Source organism: Oenanthe melanoleuca, chromosome 1A (genome assembly GCF_029582105.1).
Source record: "Oenanthe melanoleuca isolate GR-GAL-2019-014 chromosome 1A, OMel1.0, whole genome shotgun sequence".
In the NCBI taxonomy this organism is placed as follows: domain Eukaryota; kingdom Metazoa; phylum Chordata; class Aves; order Passeriformes; family Muscicapidae; genus Oenanthe; species Oenanthe melanoleuca.
This window is the reverse complement of record NC_079334.1, coordinates 21,148,905-21,165,267: the sequence shown is the minus strand read 5'-3', so window position 1 is coordinate 21,165,267 and position 16,363 is coordinate 21,148,905. Positions and strand designations below refer to the sequence as shown.

The window sequence follows — 16,363 nt, the reverse complement described above, 5'->3', positions numbered from 1 at the left end:
GTATTTTTTTTATTCTTGATTAGGATCAGATGCTGTTTTTTAGCATGTGAACATGCTGCTGGGTATGCAGCCCATCATGGGAATAAAACAGAGCTGCACAGTCAGCAGAGGAGTGCTCATTATTTTGATGTCTGCTGTAAAATGGTGGCTCCTGCTCTAAATTACTTGGTGACGTAATTGCACATCTTCCAAGATGTTTTCCTTTTTCTGTGTATGAGGTCTTTTAATAAGATAGGAAAGTACTAGGTGTTTTTTGGGCCAGGTTGCATCTGTCTTTTGACTGGATCCTTTAGTTTCAGTGATATATGAAGGACAGCTGGGGTGGTAGTTAGAAGCAGAGATGTAAAATCCCAGGACTCACCGCTGGCAAAGCAGCAGGGTTGCTGTCAGTCTCTGAATTGCACCACTGTGACTGCTATTTTATGCTTTTAATGTAAGCAGCATCTTTTTGGTGGTGTGGCTGATGGCCAGTCTTGACCAGGGCATGCTGCTGCTCTTTCAGGAGCAGAAGGGGGGACAGAGGGTGGCGGCAGGCGATTGATCCATCTATTCAATAGGCAGGTGCTCTTCCTTGAAATGCTGTCTGGAAAGAGGTTTTGCTGTTTGACAGTCCAATAATTCACTTTGGAGCCATTTCGTGCCACAGAGCAGGAGGATGAGAGAGAATTTCATTAATATGAAATTGGCCATCCCAAGAAGGCTGTCCAGCACTTGGGGTCTGCCCTGCTCTCTTCCCTTGGCTGTGAGCACCAGGGAGGAAATAGCAGGAGCTCTGGCTTGTGGTAGAAAACTCACTCTGAGTATGCTGCAGGGCCCTTCCTGCGCATAGCAGAGACCCGTCTGTTCTCCTTCAAAGGTCTGAAAGCAGCTGAGATGAGACTGCAGGGGAATTTAGCAGTTCAGCCCAAGACTGCATCTGCAGACCTTGCTGAGTTGTCGCATACCCTTGCACACTCCCTGCTGCGCCCAAGCCATGACAGGGCTGAGCCATTTGGTGCCCAGCTTGTACCTTGAGCTGGGCCAGGATCCAGGTATGAAGAGTGTCTTCTTGCACAGTCCCAGAGGCACCTTTGGCAGCATGTGACATGTTGTGATTGCCGTTGGGTTACCAGCGTCTTTTCAAAGATGGTCCGTGGGTGCCAGTAAAGACAGAGATTACTCTCTTTCTATATACTGTTAAATAAAGCTTTTACCTGGAAAGGAGATTCCATGGTGCAGCTCAGCTAGCCAGGGCAGACTAGCTTGTCTCTGCTGTTCAGGATAACCCTTTGGCTGCTGTTAGTGAGGCTGTCTTTTTGGCTTCCTTTCACTCAGAGTAGGTGTGTTTGTTCACTGAAGCCTTATCCATATACTGTGTGAGCAGCAAATATATTAGGTCTTTTAAATCTAGGTAGATATGCAGTGGAAGCTGCTACAAAACATAATTTTTTAGTCTGGCTGCAGGTTTCATGGCCCTATAAATTTGATCCTGAATAAATGTCTTTATATGAGATTTAGATTTTCTGCAGAATATTAGTTACTCCCTGAAATTATATTTAAAAAACAAGAAGTTTAGTGGTGAGAGCATAGCTAAGGTCCTACTTACAAACTCCAAGCTTTTATCACTGTCATAGTCAAAATAGCCCCTGGTACATGGATGACAAGCAGATGATAGCTGAGCAAATGAATGAGTTCTCTGTTGCATCCTAGACTTGATTTCTAGCCGATTTTATTTGTTCCAGTGATGGCCCAAGCTGTGTACATCTGTTAGCATCCCACTGAGAGGCCAGTGGAGCTGCTTGCACCTGAGAAATGCCTGAATAAATGCACTGCTGAAATTAGGGATGGAGTTGGAGGAGTAAAGACATTGTCACATGGTGTTTCTTGACCAGGTGCTGATTGAGCTTTGGGTTTGGTCATTTCAGGCTTTTTTTTCTCTTTTAAGTTGCAATATTAATAGATTTAAGACCCTGAAGGGTCTTCAAGCAAATTTATTTTCTTCCCAAGTAGGAGCACCCAAAAACCAGAAGCCCCAGGAGAGGTGAAAGCAAAGCATGAGCTGGCTGTGTTCTGCACCTCTGTGGAAAGCAGAGAGCACCTTGTTACTTTTTTCACAGGTGTTTTTTGCTTGTTTGGAAAGTAACTGGAGCTGTGCTCATGAATATTTGAGGCTGTCAGGTGCCTGTTGAGGGCTGGAGGGAAGTAAGGCCAAGGAAGGGCAGGTGGTGTGGGAGCCAGAGGGGCAGAACAGGGAGTGGCCCTGGCCCTGTGTGGTTGTCTCATCTCTCTTATGGTAGTAGACTTCTTATTGGGATGAATGTGCTCTGAAATATTTATTGCCCTTTTTAAATATTCATTGCTGCAAAGGCAGTGCAGCCTGATGGCAGCAGTGGAGCCTCAAGGGACAGGGGCCACAGCAGTCCCTGGCATTTCCTTTCAATAATATGATAAAAATATATTTAAAAAAAAAAAGAATCGGGCATTCCCCCACTGCAAGATTGACAGGAGCACTCAGGCGTATGTCCCAGTGTTTCCTCTTCGTGGCAGAGACTTGTATTTGCTCTCTGGCTCATAAGCTTTGGTGCTGCTCTTGGTTGCCAGATGCTAATGCTTTTTTTTTCCAAGCCTGTATCCTGGAGTGAGTGGCTTTGTTTAGCCTGACACTGTGAGTGTGAAAGGGGATGTACAGAAGGGCAAACCGACTGGCTTGAAAGGGTTTAAGTTCTGCATAGCCTGTGTTTTTGTCTTTCTGTAGGTGTGCAAGAAGGGGGGAGAAAAAAGACCTTTAATGCACTTGGCTGCGGAAGGTGGGGATCTACTGAGAATTATGAAGGAATAAACTTTTGAGGAACTCATGTAGTAATATATTAAGGGAGCTGCAGATGCTGACAGACATGCCCTGACATGAGATGCTCTTATATCAATTTAGCTTTTAAGGTTTATTGATTTAGCTTCAGTAAATTAGAGCAGTTTAAAAGCAGGACTGTTAGTGATATGCAGTAGTTTAATGTGAATATTTTTCATGTTGCTGCTGTTGAACCAGCACATGCTTTATGTGTCCCAGGGCATTGACATGGTGGTGGCAAGGGGCAGCAGCATGTTTCCAATGGTGCTGCTGAGTGTGGGGGCGGCAGAAGCTGCTTTAGTGATACCCAGCCCAGGAAGAGGCATTTTAAAGGTGGTCAGATGTGCTGCTGACCTCGAGCTTTACCTGTGAGCTATGCAGGTGGCCTGTGTCGGGGAGATGTCTGGACTAGTTCATGGTTACAGCAGGAATGTGGTAAACATACATTAGCTGGAAGGCCTGGGGAAAAGAGGCTTTAAAAGGATTTTGTAACAATGGGAAAATCTTTCCTGAAATACTTGACAAATTCACTGTACACGAACTAGCTTTATGCTGGCTTACGTAGGGATGCTCTGGAAGTTAAGTACGAGTGAGGCAAGTAGTGGCAATAGCATATGCTAAATGTCCATGCAGCCTCTTGTTCTGGGATGAAGTGGCTTTCAGGTGCATTTCAAAGTTGCACTTAATGTAGCATAACTGTGGGCTGCTGTGAGAAGAACAGTGCCCCTTGTCTCTGTGCCCTGGCCATATGCTCAGCCTCCTCACCGCTTTGGGCATTGTGCTTAAGCTGACAGAAAGCGAGACAGTTGAGTTTATGACCAAACAGATGACTATTGTTTGGATTAATTTTCTGGCAGTGACTGTGGCGTGACTGGATCTCACTGCAGCCGGGGAGGGGAAGTGCAGCCCCTGATTCCGAGGCTGGTTGGTAGTTTGTCGTATTAGGTGGTACACAAAACTGCACCTCTACTTTTCAATAGCTTATTCCTCTCCGTGAGGAGAGGAATGTGTATGCTGCTGAGTTTAGTCACCTTTAATTTATGTGCATTGACTTCTACCGGCTCTTGTTAGCTTTCCAGGGTATTATCCTATGGATCTGGCTTTAGATTGTCTGTACCTGCATTGTATCGGCCATTATATCTCACTCAGGTACCTCTGTTTTGGGTGACATAATGTTTTCAGCACAAAGACACGAAAAGATGGAAAAGACTGAGTCCTTCTCATCAGCTGACTTAATGGCTGTCATTTAGAAATCAGTAAACAAAATGAAATGGTGTCTTTTACCAGAGCTGAATTTATCAGACTCAGCTTTTGGCTATTGGTTTTCTTGATTACTTTTTTCATTAGATTCAATATTATTAGCATCTACTTTATTTTCCTCAAAATTAATATACTTTAATAAAATAATTAGTAGCCCCTTTTTTTTAGTGATAAACAAAATAAATTTGGCTTTTCAAGGTTTTTATTGTGCAGCCATGTGGCTTTTTCCAATCTTTGGGTCATTTCTGTAGCTCTTTCATGTTCCCTTTTGAATTTTTTAATTCCATTTTAAAAATTTGCATATTGAAGCATATATCTTATTTTTCATCTGGCCAAGGCCATGTACCCAAGTAGCAATGCTTCCCACACCCTCAGGTTGGTAATAAATCTGAAAGCTGTAGTCACTCTCGGTACCAGGCTGCTACACTGTTGACTTGCTTCTCTGTGACTCTCTGCTCCTTTCCCAAGCCTCTGCTTTCCAGGACGCTCAGTGGAGGCTTCTTTGAAAATGGAAAACTACTCCTGGAACAAATGACTAGCAAGAGATAGGAGAATGCTGGAATGGAAAGTAACTGTGGGAAGAAATCGGTGTTTTTAAACCGTCAAATTTCTGTTCTGAAACGTGTGCCAAGTCAGTCACAGACTTCCTCCGCCCTGCACCCTGAGAGCAGCTTGATATAATGTTGTTGCTGCGTGACTGAGTCCTGGTACTCGAGTCACAGATGGGTCCCGTTTGCCTCATCTCATCTCCTGTCTTCTGTGCTGAATTCTGAGCGTCCCCATGATAGGCCAGTGGCAGTGAAAATATGACAGGGCTGAGACGTTTAGCTGCTTGCATGGAAAAAACCCCAGAGCCTCAAGAGGAGCTCTGGTTTTGTGTTTAAATATGCTGCATACGTCTCGTTCTCCACCTTTGCTTCAGAGTCACGTCCGAACACGCGGCTCCTCGCTATGGTTTCTGCCAGCTCTGCAGTTCTTTCCAAGGCATTCAGCGCTCTCCAATTGATTCCAGATGTGTTCTCTCCTTCCCGGCGCTTTCTCCCTTCTTCCTCCTCCTGCTCTGGCAGCAGAGGCAGGACTGCTTTTTTCCTGTGTGGTGCTGGAGTTAGTGCAGGCAGGTGGGGAGGCTTCCCTGCTGTCCGCTGAAATCTGGGGAATTGAAGGGGCCAGTATAAGTGGAGCTGCCTGACAGGGCTTTGAGATTTGTCCTTCCTGCAGGAGCCAAGCCTGCTCAGAGCAGCCCCTCTGCACAGCTCACTACTTCCTTCAGCTCATTGCCTTCACAGCAGGGGAGAGAAGGACAGGAAAGCCTGATGCCAAAAGCGATCTTCAAAATCCTTCCTAGAAGAGCACTGGAAATATAGAGAGATCTGGAAGAGTCTGTTGCAGATAGTTGTGTCACATAGCGAGGGCTTTGAGAAATCCTTGTCGCTAAAATAGATACAAATCTTTCTAAGGCGCTGAGTGAGCTTCATGAGGATTTAAACATTCACGAAAGCCATCTGAATTCTTAAGGTTGCAGGAATAACTCTCCACACTCACTGAGATTTGGTGATATACTTGGAGATGCAGAGCAATAAAACCATTCACAGAGCAGAGACGTGATGAAAAATAGCTTATCTGCCCAGCTAGGTCCTTGATTGGTGTTGGAGAAGCAGATACTGGTTTTCTGAAGTATGTCAGCTGGAGAGTTGCCCTCTCCCTTGAAACAAAGCCATTTGAAATGAATAATCTGATTGCAGAATTAGCTGAGGAGGCAGAAATCTGTGACACTACCTTGCCAGCCTGGTCAAGAGATACCGTGAGATCAGGTGGTATTTTGTTCACTTATATTGTCCATGTTTTTCCATTTCTGTAGCCCTTCTTTTTCTAAGGAGCACCAGGAACCACTGCTTAGCTGGCTGGAATAAGGCAGGGAATCAGCACAGGCAGGTCCTCTGTGCCATCTAAAGTATCACAGATATCCTGCTCCAGCCATGGGCCTCTCCTGAAAAGTAGTTACCATTCCTTCCCCACCACTGGCCTCTGGTTTCTGCTGCTTCCCTGAGAGAGGATCCACAGTCATGCAATGGAGAGTGTGATTGGTTTGCTAATCTGCTGAATAGCTGATGGCAGCTAGCTTGGATTAAACATACGTGACACATCTGCAGCACACTGTTTCTTAGCTGTGACTCATTTCAATTCTGGTCCCAGAGAAGGAATTTAGCTGTCTTTGCCTAGCAGAGGAGTAATCTCCCTTGTGTGGGCCATGCTTCTGCCTCCCTGGGTGCCCGCTGGATTAACGGAGGGCTCGATTTGTAGTATTTTGAGACATTATTTTCATGCTGATTTGTTGAAAGCTAGTCGTCTTATGGAAATCTTTTTTTCCTCAAGAATGTTTGACTATGAATATTAAGTGGAAAATAGTCACTTGGAATTTTGCAGAGCTGTCAAGAACATAGCCAGGGTAGGTGCTAAAGGACCAATCTGGACCAAAAAATGTAGCCTGAGCTTTTCTCTTAATTGCAGACTTTGTTGCTGAGGATGTATCCATCCTGGTGACTTTTTCCTTTGTTCTCCACCCATAGCCCCTTCTCCCCAGTAATTCTCAGAGGTAGCTTAATTCCTAATATGGAATGCAAACAGATGTTGAGACCCTGATGTCTCTCGAAGCACAATTCTCTCTAATCAACCCCAGAGAACATGAATGAATTGAAAGCATTTGTTGGGATGCCTTTGTGCCAGTAACATTTAACTTTTTTTTTTTTTTTTTTTTTTTTGAGTGGGGCATAATGTAGATTTCAGAAGCATAAATCAGTGCTTTTTAAAATCTGAAAGGTATGTTTCAGGCTGGTAAGTAGATGTGGCCCTGGGCCTTATTGATGTTGTGTAACTTTAAAGCTTTAGCTGTATCCAAGAGGAAGCCTCTTTGCAGGTTGCCCGAGGGCACCTTACCAAATGTGCATGCATTCAGCACCCAGAGCCCATGTTTGTGCATAGGGCTAGAGCAAAAGTTGGCCATTACTGGAAGTGATGATAGCATGGGGATGAGTGAGTGCTTCCTGTGTATAACAGTAAGATAAGACTATAATTTTCTTTCATCCTTTCCTACAAAAGGGGGGCTTGAACTTCTTTTCCATAAAGTTCTTAAATGCATTTAAAAAAAATCAAAAGGCCAGCTGCTTTATTTTACAGAACACTTTTTGGTGGCCTGGAATGATAGAGTGTGTATTAGAAGATAACTTGTTCTTCCCTTGCTTTTCATATCTAGGAAGGGCAAGATTAGATAATCTAGTGCAAGCTTGCACCAGGAAGTTGAAGGAGACATGCCTTTAAATGGTTAGCTAGGTGCATGTGTGAGTCCAGGCATCTCTTTTTAGATTTTTTTTTTTCCTGGTGCAAGATTAGCTTATTGAGCCTTCACCCAGTGCAAAAGGAATTTCCTGAATGATTACATCCAATATAAATTTTAAAAAGTGTACCTGTGAACTTAACTTCCCTTTATTTTAACACAACTACACTACTGTTAACACTACTACAAAATTCCAGCAGATGTTTCCAGAACTACCTAGATTTAGAGTTTGCCTTTGGGAGGATTCAGGAGGAATTGCTCTTGTGGCCATGACAGTACTGTCGAAATCCAGCATCCTTTTCTATTACCACAGTGTGTCATAGATCAAATGAAGATCAAGCTCCAGATGTGCAGTTTAAATACAAAACCCCTTATTACTGTGATTCTCTTCAAGGTGCATTTATGATCAACCCACACCAAGAAAGTGTGTTGGTTTTATCAGTCTGTGTCCCAGACACACAGGCATGTCAGTCTTGCTCTCTGGAGTTACAGAAATGCCTTTCTAGTGTGAAGAGTGGGTGTCAGGTTAGGGTCACATACCCCTCTGAATCCAGGAATGGGTTTGTACAAAGATGAAAGGTATGAGATGGTTATATCCTTTGTATATACCCTTTTCTGCCCCAGATTTCTTTTTTGTAGGCATTTTATCCATTCTTCCCATTCAGAAGTTATTTTGTAATGAAATGGCCACAGTGGAGAAAGTGTTATTGCTGCATTTTGGGATAGAGAGCTTGTATCATGTTTGTGGGCACCTGCAAGATTGGCACGGCCAAGTCACTGTCTGGGGCATTGGAAAGACATCACTTCATCACTCTGTACATCACTTTGTCTCATGTTTGAGAATCTTCATGGCCCTTAGGAGCAAAAGCTCAGTTTTAAAAACCCAGACATAGATTTTGTGTGCTGTGAGAGCCCTCAGTGTAGGGTGGAATTTATCTTTGCTATAATAAACGCCCCAGCCTGTGGTTTTTTTCTGCAAGGGATAATGCTGGAGTTCCTGGTGGGTGTGGGGAGCATCATTCACAGTGCTTTGTATCCATTCCCATTTGCGAAGAAAGTGTTTGTTGATACATTTGTTATCAGCGGCAAATTGTGGGATTGCCTGTGGAGAGGGTTAATGCATGCTGGAGACTGCGGCTCCCTGGCAGCCTGAGCTCATCCAAGTGCTGGTGCCCATGGCCCTTCCCTCCCAAGCTTCTCCACCCCCTGTCCTTTCTGGCTCTGGTTCTCCTCCAGCTCCTTGCCAAGCTGTTTCAGTGCTCTTAAGTGGGAACAAAACTAACCTGGCAATAAAAAGTGAGTAATTTTTTTTTTTCCCTCTGGGATATGTGCTGAAAGGGCTCAGTGGTGGGCAGGCTGGCAGGGGAGAGAGGGCAGGAGTGCACAGCTGGAGTGGGATGGTGGCAGCTCCATCCAGGATCCCTCTGAAGCTGCAGCTGAGAACTGGGAATGGAGGCTGTGCTGGAAGGGGCTGGGAAAGAGACCCTGCTACAGCAGCTTTTTTGTTGATCTGTGAGAAGGGGGGAAACACTGCCCATTATTAATTAATTATTCTCATGCTCCTAAGCAGCAGCCTTGTATGGTAAGCCCTTTCTCTCTTGTCTGTGTACAGCCAGGGAGCAGTGCTTGCTTTGCATGTGTGATGTTTGCATCCCTGACAGGAGCCTGTGACCTGGGTTCAGGGAGGGACAGCACGGTCCCCTCATTCCTCTCACTCAGAAGGATCCCTTTCTTACAGAGAGCTGAGGGTGGGCAGCAGCTCCAGGTTACTGCCAGGCTCTTCATATCCCAGCTCCAAACATTTTTGCTGTTTACAGAAGGGATTAGGTTAGTGCAGAGAGCAAACAGTTGTAGCCTGGAACTCTGGTCTTCACAAACAGGTTAATTGCCTCTGTTAGCTGCAAGTCAGTTGCTTCAAGGATTCATAAAATTAGTTCAGTGAAGACATACGTATTAGAAACCCCATTCCACTAATAGGCTTATACTCACATCTATCCCAGTGATTTGGGGGTTAGAAGAGTTCAAAGGCATTTTTAAGAGATTGTTTGATGCTTATATGCCGTACCATTTCCCTGAACCTTTCTGAGATGCTGATGACTCACAGCAGGGTTATGGATAGCACAGACCAGTTACCTTGTGGCAGTTTGCCACATCTATACAGAAATTGTACCAATTTTGCTTTACCAGGAGTATAATTTTTATTTGTCTTGTTAGGCTTTACTATCTCTGCATATTATGGCATAGCAATACAGAAGAGATCTGGAGCTGCATTGTTATAAGGCTCCTTTCATATCCTCTACTTACACCCATTTCTCTAATGAGGAAAACAAAACTCCTCCTTCACAGAACAGGCTGATCTTTGACAGTTTTATGGAAGCAGGAGGCCTTTGTGTGCATTTCTGGTGTTCGCTCTTGGCGCTCCAGTGCCGTGATCTTGGATCACCACCTGCTGTCTGCTGAAAGAATTCATCCTGTGTCACATTTGCTGAACCATGTTGCTCCTTGTTGAGTTGTCGTCCCCAGCTCCCACCCTTCTGCAAGGTAGCACCACGTGCGGTTACTCATCGGTTACTCATCGTTCCTCTGCCTAGCTTGGAGCTGCAAAGTTCATTAATTAACTTAAAGCTGCATAAGCTCTTAGAAATGCGTCCCCATTAGGGATTTTTCACTGCTTTGGCTAATTTGTTTTTTAAACAAAATGTGGGAGAGGCTTGTACTGATCTGCGTAGGCAAACCCCTGACTTAAGGAAGAAAGTTGGTACCTGTGAGGATGTGCCTGAACCTTTGTAGGGCTCAGAATAGTGGTCTGAAAGCTGAGCCCAGATGGGGCTTGGGTGCTTGTGAATCAGACACCAACATTTTGCAAGGGGGCAGCTGCATTGAATTCCTACCTGATGTGAATGAATTATTTCTGTGGGAACAGAGCAACAGAAGTAATAGAAAACAGAGGAATTATTGCTTTTCTTTGAACTATAGGTTAACATGTATCATGCTAAAGTGTTTTTGTTTTGTTTTTTAAGGAGTATGTGTTAATTACACTGTTTCACTTGTTTCACTTGCACTGAACAGCCTTTCCCAGTTTGAGCATGGGATGGCAGCTATCATGGTTGGTGCACGGCAGCACAAACTGGCAGAGCTAATCAGTTAATCTGGAACCGCCAAAATTATTCCTGCAACCAAATGTCCCTCACATTGACCTCCTGGAGACTGCCAGCCTCATGCACTGTGGCCAAGAGAGGTGTCTCTTTGCTCCTGAACATTGTTTAGAATTTTCTTCAAACCATCACAGAAGTTTAAGGTGGTAGTAGTTTTTGTGGGGAGCTGCACCCAGGTTTTCCTGGTCCTGTGGTGGCATCCTTGTGCAAGCTTGGGGATGGTGACTGCTCTTGGACCTGCCTATCTGGGTTTCTTGTTGCATTTCAGTAAATTTTTAAGACATCTTCGTGAGCTAAAACAGGAAGGACTGGCAATGCAGTGAGTTATGTCAAGATTGGATGGACAAAATACTTCCCTTTACCCAGATATTTGAGGGTTTCTCCATGCTCTCTGTACCTCCTTAGAAGTATGAGAAGCAGCACCCCTGACTGCAGAATTTTATGTGATGGTTAAGAAGTAGGGAAATAGATTCAGGTTCTATGTTTGAAGATTAATGGGAACTTTTTTGTGTGTGTTCTGTGTTAGCTCTTGAAAATATGAAGTGTTGTGTAAATGTTGAAATTTGGTAGAATAACAGAAGAGGTAGAATCTTCTCTGGGTTTGGAGGATATCAGTATGCTGTGAAACCTGCAGAGATCTCATCAGGAGTCCTTTTCTGTTGACGCTAGTGGAAACAGAAAAAAGTAATTCTAAAGCATCAAAGGAAATTAAAATTACAAAAAAATTCAGATGGGAAATATGTCTGTAATCATATCAAGAGAAAAATAATTTCAGATAGAGATACTCCATGGGATGATGAAACTTGGACAAATATAATAATGATAGATCTCCAGATAACCTGAGACATTAAATGAAGGATGCATTTGTAATAAAAGATATGATTTTTGTATGTTAGTGTGATTTGAGGAGTGGGGGAGTGACAATGGTATTAAAAACATTTTATTCTGCACCAGACCTCCTTCTTTGAAAAACCTTAGTAAGGTCAGAGAGAAGTAATAAAAAAACGTTACCAGATATTTTGGCTTGAGAGGTGTGATTAAACTCAAAATAAATATGTATTATCAGAATGCCACAAGCAACATAGGAGAGGGAATAAGCATTTTTCATCTTTTAAACATTTCTAGATAAATATTTTCTCTCCCTTCTTCAATTATAAGGTTAAAATGCACTTAAACTGGAAGAAATAGTATTAACTAAGGGGTAAAAACATTGAAAGTAAGATTATATAAGGTTCATGGGCTGGCATTTTAAACAGTCTGAGAGTGAGGTTGAAGCGAATGCTGGACTATGTCCTTTGGGGAGCAGCCCTGCACTGTTGACAGGATGGCAGAATAGGTTTTGTTTGGGGCTAATCAGCATTCTCTTCCTCTGACCTGGGATGCTGCTGGCTTGGAAATCTAGCTTGCTATGAGAAGACTGGAAATAGTTTCTGCTCCTCTTTTTTCCTGTGGAAAAATTTTTCATTGAAAAGAAAAAGTCAGTTTCCTATTTGAAACGTAAGAAAGGGGGGCAGACAATGTGGGTTGTACGGAAGTACACAGACAATCAAATACAATAAAATACTGTAAACAAAAGAGCTTGGAAAGGAGACAGTGTGTGGACAGAATGGAGCTGTCATGTCAGGGGATAAGCAGTGTGAGCAGTAGGATTACTGATACCTGGTTTGCAGTGGGATGGCCATCATTCTGCCTGTCCTGCCTCCTGCTTTAGAACTCGCTCTGCAGATCTTGATGATGGGTTAGGTCGAGTCAGAAGTGGCTTGCTTTGAGGCTGTGAATAGCAAAGGAATGAGCAGAACTGGAGGGCTGGTGGAGCTGCCCTCCTTTTTTGAGGGGGAAACAAAAATCCCGTCCTGCTTTCTGAAAATGTGCTCGGTGCGTGAAAAAAACCTCTGCAGAGCTGCGAGCACGCGACGCAGGGCTGCAACTGCTTGGGCGAGTGCGTGCCAGGAGCTGAGCACTGGCCACGGCTGGCAGGCTCTCCTGAATTTCTCTTTCTCAGATAAGGCTGCAGAGTTTGCTTTCCTGCAGGCAGCAAGGCTGGACTTGAAACCGTCCGTTCTTCAGCACGGGCCAAGGCTGCAGCTCGGCTCTGCTAAGTGGTATTGAATGCCCTTCCCTCTCCTTCTCCCCAGCTGCAGGAGCGTGTGGCCACGTGGCCCCCAGGGGAGGCAGACCAGATAGACTAATGTCAGAGCAAATTTGGGATTCAGCCAGTGTCTGAATGACCCGGTGCTGGCTGGAGGTGCACTGCGTTTATCATTGCTTCCTCCGCCTGGAAGGGAAAGCTGCAGGTAGGCTGATAAAGGGGCTGAAAGGTTTGTCCGGCTTCTTTGGAGGTCCGTCAGCCCCTGCATGCTCTCTGCTGAAAGGCTGCTTGGTAATTCCCACTCTGCCTTTCCTATCCACGGGATAAGGTCTTTTTTGCTTTTACTCCATTGATTTAAGCATGCTGGTGTCAGAATAGCCTCGAGCACCTCCAGGCTTTGTGGGGGAGAACCCAGGGCTGGAACAGCGGCCAAAATTTAAAATCAGGATTAGTCTGTTGACATGCACATAAATCAAACAGCTCTCCTATCATAAATCTTTTCTGTGGATTTTTTTTCTGCTGCGGCGGTGAAAGCAGTAGGAGCGGTGCAGCAGCCTGGGCTTCCCAGGGTTGGGCTTCAATGTCAAGGCTGTTCTCCTTCACCCCGGGTGCCTGAATGCAGCTCCCCCCTTGGTGAGATCCGTGCAGAGGCTGCAGGGCTGCATGCTTTTTTGTTTCCTTCTTGTGGTTTTCTGATATGATGGGGTAGCATTTTCATTGTCTTCTGGGGATATCTTTTGCATGGTGAATTCTTTGTTTCTGAGTCATCCGATTGGTGTTAGCTACATCTAAAGCAGTGCTAAAAGCTTCTAAAAAGTCCACTATGCAAGAAGTCTCTGTGGGATACCCTAAGCTGAGGGAGGAGTGTGTAATTAATGCCTTGTGTGATTGTAGGGATGCTCAGGATTGGGAGAGAGTGACTGTGTGGCTGGCTTGCAATCTCAGCTTGTTTCTCTACAGCTCTCTGGTGTCTCCTGCATGGCCAGCAAGAAGCAAATGGGATATTCCAGCAACAGATCCTGTGCTCTGTATGCAGTGCTGCCAGGGCAAAGGAGGGGGCTTCTGCACAGATGGGTTTTAAAAACTGTACTTTTTATCACTGTAACATAGCAGAGAGGTGTTCTCTGAGCCACACAATGTGCTTGCTTGTGGGCTTGCTTGTAAGTAGTGAGGGTCGGGCTGGAGGAGATGGACTCAGTTATGGCACTTCTAGGGATGTTGAGAAACCCTGTTCTTCTGTATTTCCTTCTCTGTTCCAATGTGTGAGTGTGTCTTCCCTCTCTGAAATAACACCTTACTGTGTGTAAAGCTTTGTGTGAGATCACAGGGGTATGCAATCTGCAAACCCTGTAATTTGTTCGCTATATGCCACCCAGTAGCAAGAAAATTGCCCTGAAAAGATTAAGAAAGCAGTGTCATGGCTCAGAGGAGCAAGGCATGTGCTTTTTGATAGGAGAGATAATAGAAGACTGTGGAATACTATGGTGACGGTGGGTGGGATATTCACGTGAACGTGTGTGTTGTTTCTCAGGCTGAGGTTTTGAGCTATCTTCTGTAGTATAAAGCTGTTTTCTCCTTTTTCCTTTCTTAAGGGTAACCAGGAGCCGTCAGCAACTCCTGATGCAATGGTGCAGCCATTCACCACAATCCCATTTCCGCCACCCCCACAGAATGGGATTCCCACAGAGTATGGGGTGCCACACACTCAGGACTATGCAGGCCAGACCAGCGAGCACAATCTGACACTCTACGGCAGCACGCAGCCTCACGGAGAGCAGAGCACGAACACGGCCAGCACGCAGAACGGATCTCTTGCAGTAAGTGCACGAGGGTGCCCAGCCAGAACAGCACAATGCTGTGGGGAAAAGCAGCCACTGATTAGATTGCTGTTTCTCAAGCGTGCAGCAAACCAGCAGTAGACTTGAAAGGAGAGAATTACAAACAAAACGTGGCTTCTGACCTTCCATTACTGGATTTCCCTTTTTGCATGTTCCCCTTGTAAACTGGTGCCTGCAGAGAGCAGTGGTACTTGAAATCATGATCATGGTGGTTTTACCATGGTGGGGTTGTCACCAAAGACAGTCTCTTACAAAAGTGTTAATTACTTTGTGTTAATTGATGAATGGTTCAAATAGATGTGGTAGAGGCAGATTCTGGAGCGTTGACAGTACAAAGAATTAGGGTGAGCACATGCATTTTAGGTGTAATCCCAATGTGGTTTTGTTTTCAGGAAGCTAACAGAGTAGAAAATTACTTTTCTTTGACTTTCTGAAGACAGCAGGGAGCTTCAGGGAGCAAGGTTAGGAGATGAGCTCTCAGCTACTGGTCGTCCATTTGCCAAACCAAGATTTTCATCATCTTACGTATTTTCTTCTTCTTTCCATGGCCTAGAACTGGCACTGGGCAACATGCTGGCAGATTATCCCAGGAAAAGCTTTATCCACCCCTTAAGCCACTTGTTAAGACTTAACTTCCTAATAAAGAGCCTTATGGTGAGAGCCTTCAGCGCTCAGGGGCGGATTTAATCTGTTAATGCTTTCAGTTTTACTTGTAGTTGGTGTTTGGCTTGTAGGGATTTTTTTTTCCCCCTGGTAAGTAGTGAATGAATTCAGTGCCAATAGTTGGGAGAACTGATAGTGCCAGCTCAAGTGTTCATGGTTCCTGATATGTGCTTCTGCTCCTTCCACAGTGGGCAGTGGCTGCATGGCTGGTGCCACCGGTCATGACTTCGATAAGATATCTTTGATTTCTTCCTGGGAGTGCTGCAGCTTTGGCATCTTAAAGGAGTAAAAGAATACAAACTCTGTGAGGCACATTGGTAGTGTGTGAAAGGAACTTTTAGGGTGCCTTGCTTGGCAAAAAAAAAGTAGATAAGGAAAGAGCAGGCAGGAGATAAAACTTAGAGCTGATGCAGTGTGCAGAAATGCAAGTCATTGTTTCAGCACCAGATTGTCCAATACCATTCCAACGTGTAAGGTTTGGGTTGCCCATCTTCAGCAAATGACTATCTCAGGCACTGCCTGTTGGATGAGGAAGCTGGAAACAGGGAGTAAAAAACAGGGCAGTGGCTTTCCCCGTGTGCTTTTGCTGTTCCCATCCTCATCCAGAGCTTAAGAGCATTTCTTTTTAATGGAAATGCTGTGAGCCTTGACCTTGGATGTAAGCTCTTGCCAGCCTTCCTGCTCCTCTTCCATATTAGGAGCCATCTCTGTGGCTCTGCAGGGCCAAGCTCTGTGTTTCATCAACTAATGCTGGCTCCAAGGAGCCCACAGCCTGTGGCTAGCCTGTAAGGAGGGACTGGGAGCCCATCTGTGCGGGAGGGAGTGTTGCTGGGAGACTGCTGGCAGGCAGTGGTGTTGCCAGGAGTCTGTGGAGAGAGCCTGACTGGCAGGGGGTTATCCAAGAAACAGGCTGAATAGCACACAGCACTTGTACTGGCTGTTGGAAGCAGGTGTGCACGTCTGGAGTTACCGTTTGATGTGGTTAAAGACGTGCAAGCCGAGCATGCAGAGTCAGGCTCTGCGGCCATAGCTGGCTGGGAAAGGGTAAGGGCACACACAAGGGCGTTGCTGTGGCTGCTATGGCTGGGACTGATCAAACCCAGAGGATCCCAGATGGTGGCACATGAAGAAACCTGTGGGGAGGTACAAGTACCTCAACCAGAGGCTTTTTGTATGCTAGACTTTCACATCCACTGCATCCTG

General features: G+C 45.1%; 1 protein-coding gene across 18 annotated transcripts in view; it reads left to right on the top strand.

Annotated features, from left to right (window-relative positions):
- Window positions 1-16,363, top strand: part of RBFOX2 (RNA binding fox-1 homolog 2) — a 164,735-nt gene that overhangs the window by 95,870 nt on the left and 52,502 nt on the right. For all 18 annotated transcript variants that reach the window (XR_008842283.1, XR_008842284.1, XR_008842285.1 and 15 more), the window contains one exon: window positions 14,252-14,476. Coding sequence is in view for 15 of the 18 variants with exons in the window: in XM_056510455.1 (XP_056366430.1) it covers window positions 14,252-14,476 (225 nt within the window). In the remaining 3 variants the exon portion in view is untranslated. The remainder of the gene's footprint in view (window positions 1-14,251; window positions 14,477-16,363) is intronic.